The 22,654-nt window shown below is 38.6% G+C and overlaps 1 protein-coding gene across 1 annotated transcript; it reads left to right on the top strand.

The window, feature by feature from the left end:
* The first annotated feature begins 5,541 nt into the window (after nt 1-5,541).
* Nucleotides 5,542-18,281, top strand: LOC121504617 (NLR family CARD domain-containing protein 3-like). The gene is made up of 10 exons (XM_041779553.1): nt 5,542-5,628; nt 8,100-8,193; nt 8,384-8,473; nt 9,811-9,903; nt 10,749-10,924; nt 11,014-12,784; nt 12,896-13,069; nt 13,187-13,360; nt 15,947-15,993; nt 16,342-18,281. The coding sequence occupies exons 2-10, from the start codon at nt 8,108-8,110 to the stop codon at nt 16,842-16,844; spliced, it is 3,114 nt and encodes a 1,037-aa protein (XP_041635487.1). The 5' UTR covers nt 5,542-5,628; nt 8,100-8,107; the 3' UTR covers nt 16,845-18,281.
* The last annotated feature ends 4,373 nt before the right edge of the window (nt 18,282-22,654 follow it).

Raw genomic sequence — 22,654 nt, 5'->3', positions numbered from 1 at the left:
GTTAAATATAGACACAGTGTCTATGAGCAAAACTGCTTTCAGGCTTGATAAATCACTTTGCGTGCGCTAAAACAATACATTTACATTTTCTCCTCCCAGTACGCACAATTGAGTGTAAATGCCCCATATTGCATATTCATTGAGGCGAACGAACTAACTGAATGCAGCCGCGCTATTTTGCACCTTTGAAAGACGCAACCCTTAGCACAAACTGTAAGTAAATCAGTTTGTACTTTATACACGCAAACCTTTAGTAGATCTGGGCCTTAGATGCAGTTATGATAAGTTGAATTGTAGTGTTAGTCAGACTTAAACTACTAGAACTTAAGCCGCTTCTTTATTTTCCAATATGTCAAGCCTCTACTAAGTTGCTGCTGCACAAATATTAGTTACAACAGTTATCTCAAAGTTGTTGTTTTCTTGTGCGAACCATATTTTATGCACTTTGAACCTTTTAAAGGCTGTGGCAGAAATCCCTGCTAATTTTCACTCTAATAATTCCATCTTTCTCTACATCTTGACTCATAAAGCTACAAAACATAAGATGCCCAAAAAACGTGGGACCACCATTTATGTTTTACACTTGAGATCTGATCAAAATGAATCATGTCAGGTATTCTTTCAGCTTCATAAAACTGGCCTGTAGTTCACTCAGTGGTCAGTAGCGCATAGTCCATGGTGTGAAGCAGGAAAGACGGCAGTGAGGCGGAGGAGCGGTGTCCTGATGTGAAGTGAAATCCTGAGGTGGGTGTGAAGTTGCTGCTGGATGGAGGCAACTTTATCCTGGAAAAACTGCAGGTGCCTAGTGCAGCAGTTGAAGTTGGCTGGGGGATGAAGGTTGTCAATGGGGCAGAGAAGGCGGTTTATTGTGGAGAAGAGCATCCGGGGATGGTTTTGCTGGTCACTGATGAGGGATGAGTAGTAGCTGGACTTTGCTCTGGAGAGAGCTTCTTTGTAGGAGCGCACATGCTCTTTATAGGCCTCCAGATGGACGGTGAAGCCAGATTTTTTAGAAAGTCTCTCCAGCTGTCGGCCAGAAGCCTTCATGGAGCGGAGTTCAGCAATGTACCAGGGGGCTGGGTGGGTAAAGGAGACTGAGCGAGTCTTCAGAGGGGCGAGAGAATCCAGGCTGAGGGATAGTGCTGTATTGTAGTGATTCACCAGGGCATCAACTGTGGTTATAGGGTGTGTAGTGGTCAGGTTGGTAGCTAACATGTTCTTGAGGGCTGGGATGCTTATTGACTTGAGGTTACGGAAAGTGATGTTGCGTTTTGTAAGCTGTCTGGGGAGGGGGGTGGGGATAGAGAAGAAAACAGCATGGTGATCTGAGATGGCTAGGTCCAGGCATTGTGGAATGAATGGGGTGAGACCAGTGGAGCACACAAGATCTAGTGTGTGACCTTTGGAGTGGGTGGGTCCTTGGACATGCTGTGTGATGTTGAAGCAGTCCAGTAGTGATAGAAATTCGGAGGTGAGTGTGCAGCTGGTGGAGTCAACGTGGATATTGAAGTCTCCAAGGAGAAGTATGGAAGAAGACCTGGAGCAGACAGAGGTGAGGAGCTCAGACAGGTCAGACAGGAAGGTGGTAGTTGCTTTGGGAGGCCGGTAGATGAGGACGATCTGAAGCGGAGCTGATCCAGTGAGAGAGATGATTAGACACTCGAGAGCTGAGGTGCTGGGTGCTGGTAGCTCCTTAACCTGGAAATCTTCTCTGTCTATCCCGATAGACTTTATTGTCTGTCTGAGAGGTGACAGAAATTCTTCTTTGACAAGGCTCAAACAGCACATCAAGGTGGTTATTGCAGAGGGAATGAAGGATTTTTTGTAGATATTTTTCTGGGCCAGGGTGGAAAAAAGGTTTGTGAGTTGTTGGTTAAAAGCTTTAACACTGGTGCGCCGGTAGTCGAGTGGTTAAGGCGCACGCCATATACGCAGGCGACCCGGGTTCGAACCCAGCCCGTGGCACCATTTCCTGCATGTCTCTCCCTGTTTCCGACTCTATCCACTGTCCTATCTAATAAAGGCCAAAAAACAAATCTTTAAAAAAAAAAAAAAGCTTTAACACTGGTTTGATTGATTTGTTTTATTGCGATGAAAAATCCTGCACAATTAGTAATTAATGCCCTATTCGCACGGGATTAGAATTACCTGTGGACCTACGACAATTACCCCCTGACATCAGTGTTTGGTGCATTCACACAGGATAAGTGAAGTCTGGAATGTACTCAAATTTACAGAAATTTTTAAATGTAAACACAAGGGTGCAGCAATGAAATGTGCAGTGAATTTTTATTTGTAAAGTTCATACAAAATAATGTAATGTTATACACATTGCGTTCTGCAGGTGATGTTTCTTCATGTGTCCTACATACTGTTAATTAAGGTTTCCAGCAGATGACATGTTACGTGAAGTAAAAAAGTTTTACACAGAAGTTGAAAATAATTAAAAGAGAAGCACTATTGATAGCCCATATGTGTCAAAACTTTAACAATCTCCTATATTGCCTCTATTATTTTTTCAATCAAAAAAGTTACATGAAAAGCTGCACAGACCTTAAAAACATAATTACCCCCCTAAATTACAGAGATGCCTATTCCCACTGGATTAGTATTACATGTGGATCTGTATGTGGGCTGTAATATGGTAGAAAATTTCCCCTTGTTTTTACTGCAATCACAGACATGGTTGATTCACATGGAATTAAAAAAACAGACATCCTGTGCAATTGTTACAAATAACCAAAGGTCCCTAGGTAATACTAATCCCATGCAAATGGGGTATTAGCTATAAAAAATCAGCTTTAAATAGTGTTTGGTGAATGTTAGAAAATGTTGGCATTGCAGTTAACATGGCTTTTCCTGGCTGTCATTAACAGTAGATTATCCTCAGAGTAAGTATTCTACAGTATTTGTTTGGTTTGTTGAACCTGGTCTGTAATGATTTTGATTTTGTATTGTGTATAAATGTGGTGCAAAGCCATGTATATTCATTAATTTAGTTAAATGCGCTAAAAACTGTGTTGTGTGTTAATTTTGAGGGTTGTGTTAGCATCATTTCTTTTGTATGTAATGCTTTTATTTTTAAGACTTTGTATTGATATTAACGCTGCAGTTTATTCATGTTGGGCACAGTAATAATTGACTAACTGGCAATGAAACTGAGTAGTTTAAAACTTAAAATAGACCAACTATCCTTCTTTATCAAAATACCAGCAACCATTTTATAAATAGCTTATATGCACTAAAACAGTTAGTGATAATTAGTGAAAATTGCTGTTCTGTGTTTCAACCGGGGACATAAAATGTTTTTAAGATAATACCTATCTGATTGTGTCTGTTTTTCTGTTTTTGACATCAATAAAGTTTTACTGCAATAACTCATTGACTGACATTTTAACATTGACAGTAATTCTGTGTTATTTTGTTTATTTCATCTTGTAAAGTTAGAAACGTCTACTCCACGTAAAGATCTGAATATATTTAACCCTTTGATCTGTGAAAGTCTCAACAGTGGACATCTATTCAAAAGTGATGTTCTTGGGTTTTTATATTTTGTCATGCGTATAAGCAGGCCTGCCATTAGATCAAAAAACTCTGGAAATGGGACCTTCACAGTTATGATTTATTGATATCAATAGCATTAGCCATAGCATTTGTGCTAGCATCCTGGCTCACTGTTCCCTCATTTTGGAGCTGAAATGTGTATCAAGCTGTTTTTGGGTTCTCACTGTATGTTTGAATCACTAATAAGTGCCATTTTAACCTCTTTTTATCTATGTTCAATTACATTTTGCTTCTGTTAACCATTTTTGCCACTTTTAACCCATTTTTGCTACCTTTTAACCCCTTTTCACAATTTTAGCTGCCAGTGCTCATTTTTTGCCTCCATAACCCATTGTTGCCACTTTTAACCCAATTGTGCCACTTTCTCACTTTCTTTCTCACTTCTCACAAATTTTCCACCTGTTTTGGCCCTTTTTCTGCCTTTCTTAACCCATTGTAAGCAAACTGGAAGACATTAACATGTCCCATCTATGTCTTCAGCTGCCTTGAAGCTAGCTAGGTGTAGCCGGAAGTGTGCTACCCATTCTGGCTACGCTGCGTTGTGTTCAGTCAGGAAGCAATCATAGACTCAGGCCGGTCTCACTGAGCAGAATTTATTCTCTCCCAAGTTGAGCTCCTTAACAGGTTCAGAGCAGAGAGCAGAAACACAGTCAACATTTAGCTTTCTTCTTAACAAGCCTCTCCCAGTTGTGCTCTGATTAGACTGGCGAGAGGGCGGAAGTGACAGGATATACCACCTTACCGCCAGCAGAGGGCGTAGTAATGTCACCAATTCAAGGCTTCAAAATAAAGACTTAAAAATACTTAAATAAAACACAAGATTTTGGTGAAATTAACTTTAAAATATAAACAAAACATACAAAAAAAACCCAAAATAAAAAGACTATATTCTTATCCAATATAATTTACCTATCTGTTACATAGGCTCTATATAACAGGTTACGAGGCATCCTAGAAGGCTTCTAGACGCCTACCAGATAAATGAGATTCTCTTAATTTGCTAAGGAGATTTAACTAGGTTGATTTTGTTTGCTTGTTTGTTTTAATCTATGACATTTCTCAGATTTGATTTAAGGTAGCTAATAAATATAGTGAAGCCAGCAAGCTAGCTAGCAAAGTTGCCTGGTGTACAAACACAGTTAAAATGCTGCTTTATTTTCATTAGATATGAGGATATATTTTGCTACATAAATGTTATTTTATCTGTGATATTTATCAGAGAAGAGTCTGGGTCCTGAACTGGCCTGCCTGCAGACCTTTCACCAATAGAAAACGAGTGGAGCATCACAAAAGTTAAAATCCAGCAAAGTAGACTGCAGTGATCTGCACCATTAAAAGAGGGCAGATATCAACCTTCCTGATTTTAGTCCAACTTCTGTATGCGACCAGAGATACTGGATGTTAAATACTGATGTTGGAATTTAAGACAACCTTTGTAGAACTTCAGTGGGGTAGGAGCAAAGATGGTCAAGTGGTTTAAGGCGCTACCCATGTATGTGGGCAGCTTGGGTTCAAATCTGGCCTGTGGCCCTTTGCCCCATGTCTCTCCCCACTCTCTTCCCTGTTTCCAAGTCTATCCACTGTCAAATAAAGGCAAGAAAAGGCCCAAAAATAAATCTTAAAAAAAAGAAATTCAGCTGGGTTGTAAGGTTTAAAGATTTAAAATGTTTTAGTGTTCAGTTTTTAGTATCCACAAGGTTAATGTTTAATATGTTATTTTGAATACAGCTGTTAGAAAATGATACTGTTTAAAAAGTATTTCTATGGTGACCAATTCAAAGATTTAGATTACTTGACAGCAGCAGGGACGTATTATGTGAAGAAGTGAACATGTTCCTTAGGCACGATGGGTACTGCCCACTATTGCCTTGTTGGGCTCCGCCCTCTGATGCAGTAAGGATCACCTGTGTGTGTCACAGGTGTGGCTCAGCTCAAGAGTGTCAGAGTGAAAGTAAAGTGTCTTTCTGTGGATCTGGCTGTCATGCTCGGTGGGAGTCACAGGAGGGGATCTCCGTGAATTCAGTCAAAAGCAGCGAGGAGACTGAAGAGTCAGCGCTGACTGACGTGAGTATCAGATTTTCATCTTATGGGTCACGTATGTGACGTCACAGACGCTACTGAGCTGTTTGTCTAGTTTTTAGTCGATGTTCGTGATTGGAAAGTGCAACATGTTTCCAGTGATGCTGAAATACTCAGAGATAGATTAAAAACCACAATAACCACATTTTTTTTTTAAAAATGTATGCTTTTAGAAATAATAGTTCAGTTCACTCTACAAGGTTAAAGATGTACAAACCTGTACACGATAACATAAGGCCTTTGTTAGCAGTTTTTATTATAGCTGATAATAACTGAACTTTGAACTTCTGTATCACGCATGCGCATTTAAACAATATTCCAGCAGTCTTAATAGGACTTTATGGTCCAATAAATGGTGCAAACGGAACCAGAGATAATAAAACAAGCCGTCAGAGTTCAACCATGACTGTAAGAGTTGTGTTTTACAGTTTACAAGAAATAAATTCAGAAATAGAATAAAATGAGTAAAACCATTATTTAAAGATAAAATGATGACAACTTTGATGTCTGTTTGAGTTTCCCTCCTTATTTCATCCTGTATAATTTCTATAACATCTGTGTTTAACTTCTCTTTTAAAATCGTTTCTAACACATTTAAAATACTGTTTTCAAACATTTTCTCTTACCTTCTATCATATTGATTTAGATGCTTTTAGGCAAAGTTAGCAATTGTCTGGGGCCTCAAAATCCAGAAAAAGGTGTTCATGAAAGTAAATATCACATAGAGATGATGGTGTAGAGGGAAACTTAAATTGTAAATAAGATGCCCAGAGTGAATTAAAAGCTTTGAAATAGAGTTTGATGGACCAATAAAATATCTAGGAAGGACTCTGAATTCAAACTCCTCAAAGAGCCCACCTACGCCTTCAGAATAAGCAAACTGTAGTGAGGTAGATCCAAACAGATTTATCAGACCAATAAAATAGCCATAAAGTATTTTATCTGGTTTCACAGAGTAAGGTCACCAAGTGTTTTGACAGAATCTCACTATAACATTATTGGCAGCAGTAAAATCATAAAGATAAACATCATTTATACCAAGATACATCAGATAACTACAGATTAACTGAGGTCAAAATCCAGGATGAAAAGATTTGTCTGGAGCAGCTTTTTAAAAGCAGTAGAAGCTGCAGAAGAGAAGAATGTTGAAATGTCTGCAGCACAAATTCTACATCAACATGAGGGATGACAAGTAGACGCTGATCAGACCTGAGGGGCCTACAGGGGGTGCAGGACTGGAGCAGGTCTGAGGTACAGTAGTGTACAGACCATTTAGGCATGCTTGGGCCAAAAACTGAGGGTGAAGTAAGGCATAGATGTGCTGAGTCAGCTGCCTGAGGGTGGGAAGAAGGACTGACACAACCCTGGTAGTGCTCTGGATGTCCTTACATGCTACCAGAGGTTAAAAAAAAAAAAAGAAAAGTCAAATCTAAAAAAAAAGCCTAAAGAATGACATAGTCCACACCTTTAGGGCAGAGCAAGGAGTGGGTGTGTTGAGTTAGCATGGCCTAGGGTACTGTCCAGGTTGCAGCAAGCCCCTGGTCATGCTATGGATGTCCCAGGCGCCTTTAAACCACCAGCCCTCCCTCAGTGTAGTACCACGGGGGAGAAGGCCTAGACAAGAATGCTGTGGGCATTGGTGACTTTTTAAAATCTCTTAAGGGGGACATATTTTCCCCTTTTAAGACAGGTTTATACTGGTCTCAGAGGTCCCAAAAAATGCCTGTGAACGTCTGAGAACAACTTGTTATAGCACTCATTTTCTGAAAGGTGGAGGGGGAGAGGGGCAGGGGCACATATTTTTTGTTAGAAAAGCCTGAAAAAGTGATTTTTACACAATATGTTCCCTTTAATACATGCTTGGCACAGAAATGGATTAAAATTCAACTTTTGTTAATTCAAAAGTTCTGAAAATGGCAACAAACCATTGCTTTAAAGACAGCCTAATTATAACATTTTATAATATTTGAATTATACTGTTATAAACATCTTGCATTTTCTGAATTTATTTCAATACAAGCTGAGAACATGTGCTACAACTGTTATTATGGAAAGAAATTAAATGCATCTGCTTTTTGTTGAAACTATTCTACTTTATTCTTCTGAAACAGCTCTTTTTTCAGGGACTATTTGAACTTTTACTCCATTATTATTTAAAAGGGATAATATAAATATAGATCAGAATCTTAAAGATGAATATGTTAAAAGTTCAAGTTCAAAGTATTAGTTTAAGCAGTCTGTGTTTGTCTATTGTTGTGACTTAGATGAAGATCAGAACACATAAGACTGATCAGGAATAAAGTGACCATTGTAGTCAAAGTGCGTGAGGCAGATGATAAAGTGCTGTAGTGCTAAATTGCAAGTGTCCTAATGTATTACACATGATCATGAGTGTGCCTCAGGAAATTGCACATTGCAAATTTTGCGTCTTGAAAATTGTGATGCTCATGTTTCAGCTGCAGAGATGGCAGAGAGGAAAAGGAAGAAACCAGGTACTCCTCAGCATGTGATGTCTGAACAGCCAATCAGCTCAGGCAAAGAGCTAACGAGGTATTGTAACAGCCAGTCAGAAATGAGCAGCTGTCTGTCACATTGCTCTCATATGTAATTGTATGAGAAATGTTTCTATGAGTGGTGTATAAAATTGAAACTTGTACCTTCCTGTGTGAGAAACGATCAGTTTGCTGTATCTGTTTTAATCTTTTGTTTTTTTGTGTGTTTTTATTTAAACTGCTTTCAGTGACACAGCGTCCACAGCGCCCTCTGTTCTTTCAATGAAGAGTGCTGAATCCATGTTCCATCCCATGAACTTTGTTCACAAAAACATAAGGTAATTGAAGTTTGTTTAAAGTATATAATATTTTTATAGCATCAATGTAGAGATTTAGAGTTTAAAGGGGTAACTTTTTGTAGCATGTTGTCTGATTTCTATACATCGATAGCTAAGGAAGACTTGTCTGGCAAAACTTCACCAAATTCCAGGGTGTATAAAGGAAACAGAGAGCTTTTAGCTTGTGGCCTTCATCAGAGCAATCAAGAAACACATTGCAAACATCACTTTAGTAGAGTAGGGTGAAATAGGAGGCTGTACGGTGGTGCAGGCGTTAGCGCTATTGCCTCACAGCAGATGGTCCCTGGTTCACTTCCCGGTCAGGGCCTTTCTATGTGGAGTTTGCATGTTCTCCCTGTGCATGCATGTGGGTTCACCCTGGGTACTCCAGCTTCCTTCCACTACAAAAGACATGCTCTTTAGGTTAACTGGTAACTCTAAGTTGCCCACAGATGTGAGTGTGAGTGCGCCTGTTTTTTTTGTCTCTGTTTGCCTGCCCTGTGATTGACAAGTGACCAGTCCAGGTTGTACCCTGTAGCCTCTCACCCAAAGACAGCTGGGATAGGCTTCAGCTCCCTAAACAGGATAAGCAGTGCAAAAAATGGATGGACTTATTAAACTGCATGTTAAAGTGACCTCGGTATCATCCAAAAAAATATTTTTATATATTTTATACAGCTAAAACTGCCCAGGGTCAAACTGACCCCAAACACCACTGATGCGTTCCAAGTGTGTACAGGACACAGAAAACATAATCATGTGAATTTCATGTTTACCTAATAGTTACCATTAAAGTAAAAATACTATTAAATATGAAGCAAAAGAAAAGATATTAATCATTTATTTAGAGATGTTAAACATTAGATGGGGTCAAATTAGCCTAATGTAATGATGAGCCACCAGAACCATACCCTTTTATTTTTGTATGTCAGCTGATTTTTTTTTTTTTTTTTTTCTCTACACACAAATTTGTACATGGTGTGGATTCATTTGTAGGAGTAGTTAATTCCAGAACGAGGCCTGGAAATGTCCAAATTTAGCTAATCTATTGAATCAAAATAAAAAGTATGTAACTTTCTGGGTTTTTTTGTTTACAATAAGGATCCAAGAGGCTTTTTTCAGGTCATGCCATATACCTGTCAAATTTCATAATCATAGGTAAAATTTTTTCAGGGAGCTGAATATTTGAAATGTTGAAGGGGGCGCAACTGAGCCATTTACTCCCCCAACCAACAAAACTCAAATGTGTGCCATTATCTGTGGCAGTAAAAGTGAAAATATTGTTGTATTTATTTTAATCATTGAATTCTTTTTGCTTTTATTTAACCTTCTTTCAGTGACACAGAATTCACAGCGCCCTCTTTTGTTTCAATGAAGAGTGACTCATCCGGCGACGAGCCAAGGCATTCTGGTCACATAGATAAACAAAGGTAATCCAATGAATTTGTGTGATATAGACAGAAAAGCATTTCAAGGTAGAGGTGCAATGTTCTAAAGATGAAATGTTTTGTAGTGTGTTGTGTCATTTCATACATCTTCGTTCAGTTCCTCTTTGTCAACTTTAGCTGGCCACACACTACAGAATTTTAAACCTGATTTGAGGCCAGATTTGCCTCCCAGATGTTCCTGGAGGTGTATCCATGTAGACGGTGACAATTGTCTGTCTGAATAATCCCCAAGTATGTGGTATCGACATGATTTTTTTACTGCCCGAAATCACGTTGTAGCCCCCCGGACCTGGAATCTCATATATCCAACCACATTTGGTGTTAACAATTCTAGGTCATAATGCCTCTGATGGAGTACCCACAACAACCAGTGAGCAAACTGAAGTACTGCCAGAGTAAATTTGAGGTAGTTGACTGATAAACCATAAATACTAATAACCTTACTCTACCAGAACAATGTAATGGTCATAGGGAGTCTAAATCCAATAGCCAGTGAGTTGAACATAAAATCTATGACTTTCTCAAAAAGGATTTGCATCGTAAATTAAAAAACAAACAATTACCCATTTTTATCAATTTCCCAGAATCCCCTACAAGCTGTATAAAAGACCGTTGTTGAGCAAAGTTGACCTTACCAATGGCTGTGAAACCCAGTATGAACTCAACTGTGATTTCATAGTCCTAGATGTACCAAACCATGGTGGTGTTCCTCATACTAGGAGGCTGTTGAAGTTCTCAGGCTGCAGGGTCAACATTGTATCCTGTAATCGCTGTAATCTGAGGTGTAACTTCCAGGACTGTTTTGTCTTTTGATGCTCTTCCCACAGCCAGCTGACAGAGCAGCCATCCAGTTGTTCAGTATGTGAAGAGTCTCTAAGTGATCTGGTCCATCTGGCCTGTGGACACTGGTCATGTAAACAGTGTATCAGCTCAGACTGGGAACAGGGGAATACACCAGCAGACTACCCCTGCAAGACGTGTGGGAAGAAAATCAGAAAAGAAGGTTCTCTAAGCTTATGAAGGGATAACTTTAACATAACATCATATGAAAGTCAAGATTTTTATTTTTACATGTGCTTCTGGTTGTTACAGGGGCCAGGGGAGTATCAAAGACATTTAAAGAAGAAATGAAGAAGAAGTTCACTGTAGTATCTGAGGGAATTGGTGACCAGAAGAACATCCAGGACAAGATATACACAGACCTCTTGATCACCACTCAGGAGAGTGAAGGGCCTCACGAAGAACACGTGTTCAGGGTTATGAAACAAAAATGGGAAGAAAAATCAGAGAAAGGAAACGTTGACCTCAGTGACATCTTTAACACTTCACCTGGCCAAAAGAAAAGAACTGTCCTGACGAAGGGCGTGGCAGGAATTGGAAAATCATTTTCTGTGCAGAAATTCATTCTTGACTGGGCCGAGGGACGAGAAAACCAGGACATTGATTTCATTTTTTTTCTTGCTTTCAAAGAGCTTTATTTTAGCAAAGACACCACAAGCCTTAGTAGGCTTCTGACTGTTTTTCATCCTGTACTTCGTGATCTGAGCGATTCAGGAGAACTCATGAAAGCCAGAGTCATTGTGATCCTGGATGGCCTGGATGAAAGTCGGATTGAGCTGGACTTTAAGAACAACAAATTAGTAACATCTGTCACTGAAGTAACGTCTTTGGTGAATCTCATTACAAACCTCATCCAAGGTAACCTTCTTCCAGAAGCTAAACTCTGGATAACGTCCCGTCCAGCAGCAGCTGATCAGATCCCTGCAGAGTTTATTGACATGGTTACAGAGATCAGAGGGTTCACTGACCCCCAAAAAGAAAAGTACTTCAAGAAGAGGTTCGGTGATAAACTGGGTCTTGCTGACAGAATAATTTCACACATTCACAAATCACCAAGTCTTGACATCATGTGTCAGATCCCGATCTTCTGCTGGATTTCTGCTGAATTATTCCAGGAGACCTTTGGAGGTGATGAGAAGGCTGAAATCCCTCAAACTCTCACAGAGATGATGGCGCATTACCTGTCTGTTCAGATAAAACGCATAAACAGAAAATACTGTAAAAAGACAGAGGAAGACAGAGAGCAACTACTGACAAAACACAAAGACTTCCTCCTGAAACTTGGCAAGCTTGCATTCATCCAGCTGCAGAGGAACAACCTCATCTTCTATGATGAAGACTTTGAGAAATGTGGCATCAACCTGAAAGAGGCAACCATCTATTCCGGATTCTTCAACACAGTCCTTAGAGAAGAACAGGTCTTTTCACAGGAAAAGATCTTCTTCTTTGTGCACCTGACCATACAGGAGTTCTTTGCAGCACTTTTTGTCCACGACTGTTTGACAAATCAGAAAACAGAAGAGCTCAGAGACTTCCTCAGTGTAAAGGACAAAGAACACAGCTTATTTGATCTTCTGAAGATGACAGTTGAGAAAGTTCTGGAGAAGAAGAATGGCCACTTGGACTTCTTCATGCGCTTCCTCCTTGGCCTCGTGGTTGAACCCAATCGAAGAATTCTTCAGCGTCTGCTCACATCACCAGACTCAAGCCAAGATACTGAAAATAAAATTTTGAGGTACCTCAAAGAAAAACAAAGGAAGGCCCTTCCTCCAGACAGTAGTATCATCCTTTTCCAGGCCATGGTTGAGATGAGGGACCACAGAGTCAAAGATGAAATCCAGAAATATCTTGAAATACCAGAACGTTCCACAAAAGAGTTGACTCCCCTTCACTGCTCAGCACTGGCCTACATGCTGCAGGTGTCAAAGAATGATCTGGAAGAGTTTGACTTAAAGAGCTACAACACAACAGATGAAGGAAGGAAGAGACTCATACCAGCAGTGAGGATCAGCAGGAAGGCTGTGTAAGTTTACTTCACCTGCAGTTCTGTCTACATGTTTTGACAAATCTAGTTCAATCTTTGATTGTTTCAAATCCTCATTCATCATATCATAAACCTGTTATTCATACTTAGACTAGCACACTGCAACGTGACAGAAGAGTGGGTTGAAGACTTGGCCTTTGGTCTGAAGTTCCCCTACTTACCTTTAAGAGATCTGGATCTGAGCACCAATGATCTGAAAGACTCTGGAGTAAAGCTGCTTTGTGATGGACTGTCAAGTCACTGCTGCAGACTGACAGCACTAAGGTATTTATTATCAAGTTTCCTCCTTTATAATCCAAGGACACAAGAAACTTCCAACATGTAAAGTGTTTTCTTTCTATTTCAAGCTTGTTTTCTAAACAAACCTTCTCATTTTCTCAGGTTGTCAGGCTGTATGGTTACAAAAGAAGGCTGTGCTGATCTGGCCTCAGCTCTGAAGTCCAACCCCTCCCATCTGAAAGAGCTGGACCTGAGCTACAACAATCTTGGAGAATCAGGAATGAAGCAACTGACCAAGCTGATAGACAAACAGGAATACAAGCTCAAAACACTCAAGTATGTAACACGCTACTTTAGTTTATTGACATTTAACCATTTGATAATATGCTATTGGACTACACTGCAGATTAGTTTGTTTCATTTTGCACACATACAGGATTACATAAAATATAATTCTGTACATATAAAAAAAATGTGTCAGGAAAGGTCAAGAAGTCATCAGCCTTATACCAGGGACCTCACCTTCCAATGAGACAAAAAAGAGAAAACAAAACTATGCATGCATACACCTGCATATGTTCATCCATGTGTATATTAAAATAAACAAATAAAAATTGACAAGTAACAGACATACACTAACAATTCAATGAACAAAAGAAATATAGAATCTATAAAAGACTTAAAAGAAAATAAATTTAAAACATAAAACTAAGCTTCAAGAATTTAATGTGAAAACAGTTTCCTTTTAACGTGCAATGATGACGCGCTCTCAGTGACATTATGTAGTGTGACAAGTGTAGATTAGAGTTCTTGTCCAATAGGACTACAACGGTTCACAGTGGTTGTAATTCCTTCCAGGCACAGCTAGAAACAAGTGGCTTTCTTTTTACGGGTTTACTTGAAGCTTCTACTTCTCTTTCTCCTCCAAATTTACAGTAAAAAACTAAACAGCATAAAGTAATCGAGATATGATGTAAGCAAACATAAATGATAACATGCACAGCATGTGAGTGAAATTTGCAGTACAAAAGTAAAACAGGCATACAATTACCTTGTTGGCTGCATGCTATTTGAAAGAAATTAAAAGTCCATTACAACTTCCATCTCCGTGGAAAGCATTCATAACCTTGCAAAGCAGATGGATACGCCCATTTCTGTGTTTCTCACTGGTGAATCCATCTTGCAAAGCTCCTGTCTGAACCATCTGGGCCCGGTTAGAAAGTGACAGGACCAATCAGAGACAGCGCAGCGGAGTTGTGACGTAAGCTAGCAACAACAAGAGGCCAGTGCAATTATGGCGGAAGAGCTTAGTGTGGATGCTGCTAAAGCACCAGTTTTATCAGAACTTGATGACAATTCTATGTTAAAAGAAGAACAAAGAACAGCAGTGAGTTGTTTTCTTTTCGAAAACAACAGAAGTTGTGCACTGACATGTCTACAGTCTCCATTGTTTGCATTATTTTTTGGTAGCTGTACACGCGCACCTTGGTCGCGGCTACATCGTGTGTTTTGGTGCTCTGATTGGCTCGTAAAGATGTGACAGAACGTTCATCCAGTCACACTCCGAGTTTTTTTTTTCAAATCCTCTACCCTTTCCCAAGTGCTTAGTATTGAAGGGTTTCCAGATGGATGTGTGAAACTAATCCATCTGCTGTGTCAGGTTAAAGCATCCATGCTTGCGGCTGTAAACTTATGTAAAGCTACAGTGAATCACACGAGAGCAGCTCAACGTTACTTTCTGCACCACTTCAAAATAAAACACTGAATTTTCAAAATAAAATAAGGAATTGTAATGCCGTAATATAGCTAGTAACAAATAAAACGTAAAATAGAAGACTACACATCTTTTGCCACATTTTCTTAATTTTCTCAAGAAATTACACAGTAAAATTGCAACCTTTACAGTGGTCATGGTTTGGTTTGCACATCCATTTTGGGGTCAAAGGTAACAAGTCGTCCCAGATCCATATTTCTCAGGTTTTCATATTACTTTGGAATGGCAGTAATGACAATTACAGTTTTAACCATCATTTATTGTCTGCAACTACCTGTGGTAGTTGGTATGGTCAGTAGTATATTGACCTTGAAACAAAACAAGTGAAAATCAAAATAAAAAAACAACACTGACATGAATAACATCTCCAGATATTTAACCATCAATAATAGGAAATGCATTTATCATGGGAAAATGTATGATTGTTATGTTTTCTAGTAGATAGAAAACAGTATGATCATTTCCTGGATTGTGATGTTGATTCCGTCTGTTTATCTGTCTTTACTCTGTTCATTGTGAGACTGAATACACTGAACTATGACGATAGAGGACAAGTACAAATCCTGTTACACACCTATTGCCCAGTGTTCCCACCATCAATTGGTTATCAACACTTACTTGGACATAGCATAGCAGTAGCTGGGGTCATATTTAATTTGAGAAGAAAGAATAACCCAGAGCATTGAAGGATTTAACCAACAAGTCAACAACAAATAACCTAATGTTAAGGATCCACGTCCTTTTGCACCACAAAAATAACAAGGCAGATAGTAGGGGGACAATGTTTTATTAAATCACTGGAAAAAACAAACAGATTAGCAAAGGGAAAATTATTGCCCACTAATTGTGATTGTTTTCCTGACCCTGGAGGAACTTTGGCTGATGGTGTCTGCTTCAGCCCTTGATGGTGTTCTGTGCTGGTCTCACCTGCTTTACTGCATAACTTTGGGTGTAATCAGTAACAGTGGCATTGGTCATATAATTCAAACAATCATGGAAGTAACATTACACATGAACTACCTTGTTCAAGGCCCCGAAGACCCTAGCTTCAATAATTCCACCTCTTTTGTTTGCGGCTAAGAAGAACACTAATTTTATTGCACTGAAATCATTTTTGTATTAATGTTGGCTCTCTTGTTTCTCTACAGTGTTGATCACTGTGGAATTCACAGGATGAAGCCAGGATTAAAGAAATGTAAGTATCTGAAAAGTACCACTGTTCATCAATGAACTGGTGAACTCTAGACTACTACCCTTCACATTAATAGCACTGAAACACCACCTTTCCTTTTAATGCAACACAAACTCTCTACAGGTGACAAACAGTATCACAGGAAGTTGACCTGAGCAAAAATTAAAAAAACTATTTGTCAAGTTAGTTTTACTTTTTGGAAAACCTGGAAAACTCTTCAGGCCCTCGACCTTATCTTTGTCTTTACACTAGAGAGAAGCTGAGCTTTGTGCTTTCAGCAGACACCAGAAGCTACTGTGTATTTTGATTCTGTTTAATGAAATAAAGTGGTTTCTTTTTTTAAACTTCCAGATGCCGTTAAGCTCACCTTTGACCGCAAGACAGACCACAAGAATCTCAATCTGTCTGAAGGGAACAAAAAGGCAGCCTGGGTGGAAGACAAAGAAATGTACGATCACTGTCTGGTGATGTGTAAACAGGCTTTAGATGGGCGCTGCTACTGGGAGGTTAAAGTGTCAGAGCCCCTCATAATTGGGTTAACATACAAACCCACGGCCAGTGATGTGAATGATTTCAAGCTGGAATCCAATGATGAGTCTTGGTGTTTAAGTTGCTCCCGTGTTGGTCGTTATTTTCTGCATGGTGATCAGGCAATCAATGTTTCTTCCCTTTGCTCAGGTTTAACTCAGGTGGGAATGTACCTGGATAGGCCAGCTGGAACTCTGTCATTTTATAGAGTTTCCTCTGAAGGCAAGTCCCACCTCCATACCTTCAACACAGCGTTTATTAAGCCCCTTTATCTTGCTGTTGAACTACATCCTGGTTCCTCTGTATCAATATGCCAGCTAACATGAACGCTGCTTTCACCTGAGCAACCAAAGGTGAAGATTTACATATGCAGGTGCATCTCAGAAAATTATTAGAAATCTTAACAACTAGTATTGTGAGAAAATTAGCATGATTACTAGGGGTGTGAATCTTTCCTTCACAAGATGATTCAATTCAAATCTCAAATCACAGAATACGATTCAATTCATTAAAAGACAGAATGATTCGATCCATCCCAATTCTGTTCGGTTCGATCCGGTACAAACTTATTATAAATTGATTTGATCTTATCTATAAATCAGACTAAATCCCAAGCCTCCCATGCAAACAATCAGAAATTATGTTTAAGAAAGTTTTCATCACACGTATGCCCATGTGTCTTACTTTGACATTAAATTGGGAGATAAATATTAAAATGAGTTTCTAGTGGTACATGTTGGTCCTTCTGTACTTGTAACTTTTTTAGCATTATTAATCCCAATAACAGTCCAACTAAATATCAAATTTTCCCAAGAAGCACAAATTAAAAGGAATTGATAATACAGTATCGATATGTCGATATTCAAAAAGTACTTTTTTGGTATCGATCCCTCTGGCAAAGTATCGATACCAAGTGAGTACTATTTAACACGTCTCACCACCGCTTCTCCTCCGAGTGCCTCCCTGCCTCTCTCTCCTCAAGACTGTTTTGGTTTTACTGCTTGTCCGCGTCAGGTGACTTTGGAGACCAATCAGACATGTCTTACCTGTTCGTCCGTGTCACATGACTTTGGAGATCAAAACAATTCTGCCATACCATGTGACTTTGGGGACCGATCATAAACGAGTGACAGACTTCAGCAACTCCATTCGCTCCCATATCAAGTCATCTTATAGTCTGTGATGTGAACCTGGCTGCCTTTCTCACTCAATGTGGTCTCCAGTAAATTTCAAAATTGTAAGAAAACATTAAAAATCCTGAAACCACATGCCAATACCATAAAATGTATAAAGACCGCGTTCTAGAAACATAAAAAGATAAATATTTGTATGAAAATCACTGATGACTTGTATTTCTTACATTTTTGCTTGAAACTGGTGGCTATAGGTGGCTAATACAGCACTTCTATTTGAATTAAACTAAAATGAAATCTGCATTTTTATGTTGTTGACATTTCAATGTTACAAACATGTTTGTGCTATGATGGGGGCGACGTTCTCATTATAGGCAATGCATGTACATTGAAAATGAATCATAACTTGCTCATTTCTCAACCGATTTTCATGCGGTTTGCTTTGTGGTCAGCGTCAAAACATGTGCTATTAATACAGAACATTTGAAAAAAACAAACAAACAAAAAAAAAAAAAACAGAAAGGGCTTTCTACCAGTGTAGCCTACAATTTTAGTTATTTTACTCTTTAAGTCCAGAGGTCTGGGAATCGTTTCAGCCATTAAATATTTATAAATGTATATACATAGACATATCGTTGTATGTATAAAAATAGAAAGATAAAGATATACATATATAGAAATTATGTTTTTAGATCGAAAGATTTAATTGTAAAGGTAATCAAATAGTCATTTATATTCATTTATTTGTCTCTCTCCTCCTCCTTATCCTTCTCTCACTCTCTCTCTCTCTATATATATACGTTTATAGAAAAAAACACACCCTGTGGAGATAGAATAGAATAGAATAGTTTATTGCCATTTGTACAAGTTAGAAACAGGTACATTGAAATTGTTGAGCGCGTCACTGAGTAAATAGTAACACTTCACTTCACCTTGGACTTAAATATATAATTATACATATAACTATAACGTATATAACTACTACTGGTAGTAGTGGTAGTACACCAACTACTACTGCTGATACTGGCACTGCTACTACAACTGGTAATATTGTTACAAATGCTGATCCTCTTCTACAGCTCTAAAGGCTAGTTATAGTACTACTGCTGCTTGTACAACTATACTACAGCTACTATTAAACATCTGGTATTTAGCTGTCAAGCTCACGTTAGTGTTTTGCTAGTAGCCAGGTAGTTACTGAAGCTCTCAACAATCTTCAGTAATGAAAAAAGAGCCAAAAACTATTTTTACCTATGAAAGGTTATTTCCAGTTTCCTTATTTCAACCGTACGGAATAGTGTGCAACCTTATGCAGCACAATGTGCAGGCATCCTTGTTTTAGTTTTCGTGCCATCTACAACCATGGAATGCCCTGACACTTTTGCCCCCACTAGCTTAGCCTCGCCGTAGGCATGCAGCTCAAAGGGGCATGTCGTATCTACTCTTCTATATATATCTATGGCGAGCTCCTATGGCGAACGGAACTCGCGTTTAAAGGTAAAAGGTCACCGCGGGTTGTGCGTGATTACAGACGCTGAGCCAGAGCATGGCGGAATGGGCAATGAAAACAAGCAGCAGAGCCTCAGTGAACCGATCTTTAATGTTAAAACCGGTCCAAAGACTGGTTCATACCTCATTTTTACCAATCCAGGGCTCTGCAGACGGATGCACTCGGACTGTTGACGTTAAGATCGGTTAACCGGTCCATATTGGATTATCTTCACACCACTAATGCTTACATTTGTGTTGTGACCGGAGTACAGCCTCAGAAAGCCCTTTTATCCTCTATACATTTTTCTACTGCTTATATTATGAAAAACTACCTTGTGAATTTGTCTCTCTTTTGTATACAACAAGGAAATGTAAAATGAATGAGTAGAAAACTCACTTGATGTATAAAACTGATGCTTTTGACAGCCTTGGAAATTTATCTTTACCTCAAAAGTGTATTTATATACAGCGGAGAGCTGTTTACTCTCCTTATTTTGTATTACAAAATGTCTTCATTATGTTATTGTGACTGAAGGCACCTAAATTTCTTGAGTTAAATTTGTAAAAACAGGAACAACATGTTAATAACATTTTGTATTTCCTCTGTAAATACTCCTGATGCCAATAGAAATAAAATATAAAAAAAAGAGAAAGAAAATAGACCAACTGTCTCTCTTGATTAAAACACCAGCAACTATTTCATTAATAGCCTATGTACACTAAATGAATAAGTAGGCCTAATGAAAAATTGATGTTCTGTGTTTGTATCAAGAACATAAAATGTATTTTAACTAATACTGACGTGACCGTGGCTGTTTTTCTGTTTAAACATCAATAAAGTTTTAAGGTGATAATGAACCCAGTGGCTGACAGATTCTTTTCTCGTCGTTAACACTGACAGTATCGTTGTGTTATTTTGTTATATAAATTAAGAAAAATCTACTCCAAATAAAGATCTGAATATATTTATCTCTAGGATCTGTAAAAGTCTCTACAGTGGTCAGCTATTTAAAAGTGTTCTTTGTTTTTTGATGCCAAAGTTGTCCCTCAGCCACTACAGCAGACACTCCTGCACCATCCTACACTGACACCTTGTGGTCAGGTACTGTATGTGGCCAATGGCCAGTCAGAAATGCCAAGTTCTTTCATAATATCCATCCAGTCCCTCAATTCTAGGAGACTCTAGGTGGGAAAAAAAGTTTACAACATCTAATAACACTTAAAATGTCACTGTTTGGTTTTCCAAGTTCTGATTTAGACTGGGAGGAAATTCTGATTAATCATCTGTTACGGCTGGGACAATTCACTTTTCTCCCGATTCGATTTTTTACGATTTTTTAAAGTGCCGATTCTATTTATATTGCGATTCTACGATATTGTCGATTTTTGCAATCTTTAGTTAGCTTTTTAAACACCAGTGAAAAAGATGAATGATAATGATGCCTACAGACTATATCAGGAAAAATACACATCACATGTGTATAACGATACATCACAAAATATGTCTAACTAGAGAATACAAAATAATTATAAAATGGTCAAGTGCAGGATTTCTCAGTTTATTCATAACAATTTAGTATCAATTTCACAGAATTTGACACAGACTGAGCTAAATACTGAATATGAAGTGCATAAAGTCTATACATATGTGTGTAGTATATATATGTATAACTTATTATGTAATTTTAAGTTAATATCGAATTTAACAATGTAGAATTAAGCTATTAAGCTATAACGACACTACACAGGACAGGTTCTTACAAATAATACGACTGTGATTATGGTTGCATGAGTAGAGACCAGCGGTAGCTTCAATGGGCTTGTTTGTTGACGTTAGCCGTTAGCTGTAGCACTAACGCGATGATGCCTAACTAGGAGATTCGTTGTGTTGTCTCAGTATTTTACTCTGGCGTGGCATATCTTGCAAACGACTGTCTAACTCCTGTCTAAGTTTGTGCTGTCTTTAATGTTTTGGAAGCCAAAATAAGTCTACACATCCACTATGAATGCGGCAGAAGTTGCTCTGCTGGGTAGGTACAAGCAACCGGCTCACGCAGACCGGAAGTCTCATGTGATCTCGTTGTCTCAAGAGAGAAGAGGCAAGAGCCAACTGCCAGCCAGCGATGTCTGCCGCCAACTAGCGGTCAGGGGGTGAAATTACACCACAAACTACCGCACCAACAAAGTGAATAATTAGCTAATTAATTAAATATCAATACTGCATTTTAAAATATCGATACAATATCACGCCAGGAAGTATCGCGATATTTCAGTGTATCGATTGTTTGTCCCACCCCTATCATCTGTCCACTAAACTGGACACCAAACTTCCCTGGCTAGATTTCAACTACAACTCATAACACTGTGACTGTTTAGTTGTCAAATACGGGGAGAAAATACCGACACAATACAAGTCTAACACCAAAAGAAGTGATGACGCTGTGATTTTAAACATTGGTAGTATATGCCCAGATTATCTTTATGACTCACAAGTGCATCACAATACAAAACGTGTTTCAGAGTTTTAGAGTTAGATTGGGCTTAGAGCTTTAAAAAAGAGCCAATGAGTTTGCAAATTGCATTTACCGAGAAAAATGTTCAAGGTTTTACCAAGAGAGGAGGGCTGATCCTGGATATGAGTTTAAGTAAGTGGCTTTTTTGTTCAAAGAATAGGAAATGGTGTTTTGGCAATTATTTAAAAAAAAAACAAAAAAACTTATTTTCATTGATGTAGCTGGTAACCCTACCTTCAGGACAGTGGAGCAAATCCCACCAGGTGATGACTTTGTCCCTGAAGTGCTCTCCAGTTTAAACTAGTCTTCTCAAACTGAGAAACCTTTGAATCAGACCAGGAGAGTAAAACTGAGTATTTCTAAATTGTATTTCCAGCACTGAAGCCATTTTATATTTTCATGTGTCCTCAGTAGTTGTTACATAATTTTATACAGTTTTATTCATTGGTTTAGGAGGACGCAGCATTATCATGTTATTTCTCTGTTGTCATTTGAATACAGCATCTCTTCAGCTGATGACAAAAATTCTTTGAAGAATCTGGGCTGAAAAAAATAAATGTTGAATCAAACTTTTCATGCCCCTAGAGCTCCAAACATAGAGAAAAACCTGACAGATGTTGTCATAATACACACATTAAAAGGTTAAAAATTACATGTTAGCAAAACCGTGATGGATAAACAGCAGGAATGGTTCCAGAATCCAAAATATGAAAATTTAAGATTTCTGTTCAAAGCAAGAATTAAGTACGGGAAAAAAAAACTTGATAACAATGCTATTTTTGTTAGTTTTTCTGATTTAAAATCAAGAATTCGTTCAAACTCACAGTCCGTTGTCCCACAAGAAGCCAAAAGAGATACGAGGATGGTGACCTGAAGCAAGAGTTCACGAGACGTCTAACTGATGACACAACATTATTTTCCCGCTTCTAACCCTGAGTGGGCGTTCGCCTCTTCAGCTAAACCAATCAGATTCTGCTGCGCGCTTCGATAGCCAATCAT

The sequence above is a fragment of the Cheilinus undulatus genome, linkage group 22, assembly GCF_018320785.1.
Source record: "Cheilinus undulatus linkage group 22, ASM1832078v1, whole genome shotgun sequence".
Taxonomy (NCBI): domain Eukaryota; kingdom Metazoa; phylum Chordata; class Actinopteri; order Labriformes; family Labridae; genus Cheilinus; species Cheilinus undulatus.
This window is presented reverse-complemented; position numbering and strand designations above follow the sequence as displayed.

Coding starts and splice junctions, on each gene's coding strand:
- LOC121504617 (XM_041779553.1), top strand. CDS start 8,108: ATGGCAGAGAGGAAAAGGAAGAAACCAGGTACTCCTCAGCATGTGATG. Junction 8,474..9,810: donor TTTGTTCACAAAAACATAAG/GTAATTGAAGTT, acceptor ACCTTCTTTCAG/TGACACAGAATTCACAGCGC. Junction 13,361..15,946: donor TACAAGCTCAAAACACTCAA/GTATGTAACACG, acceptor GTTTCTCTACAG/TGTTGATCACTGTGGAATTC.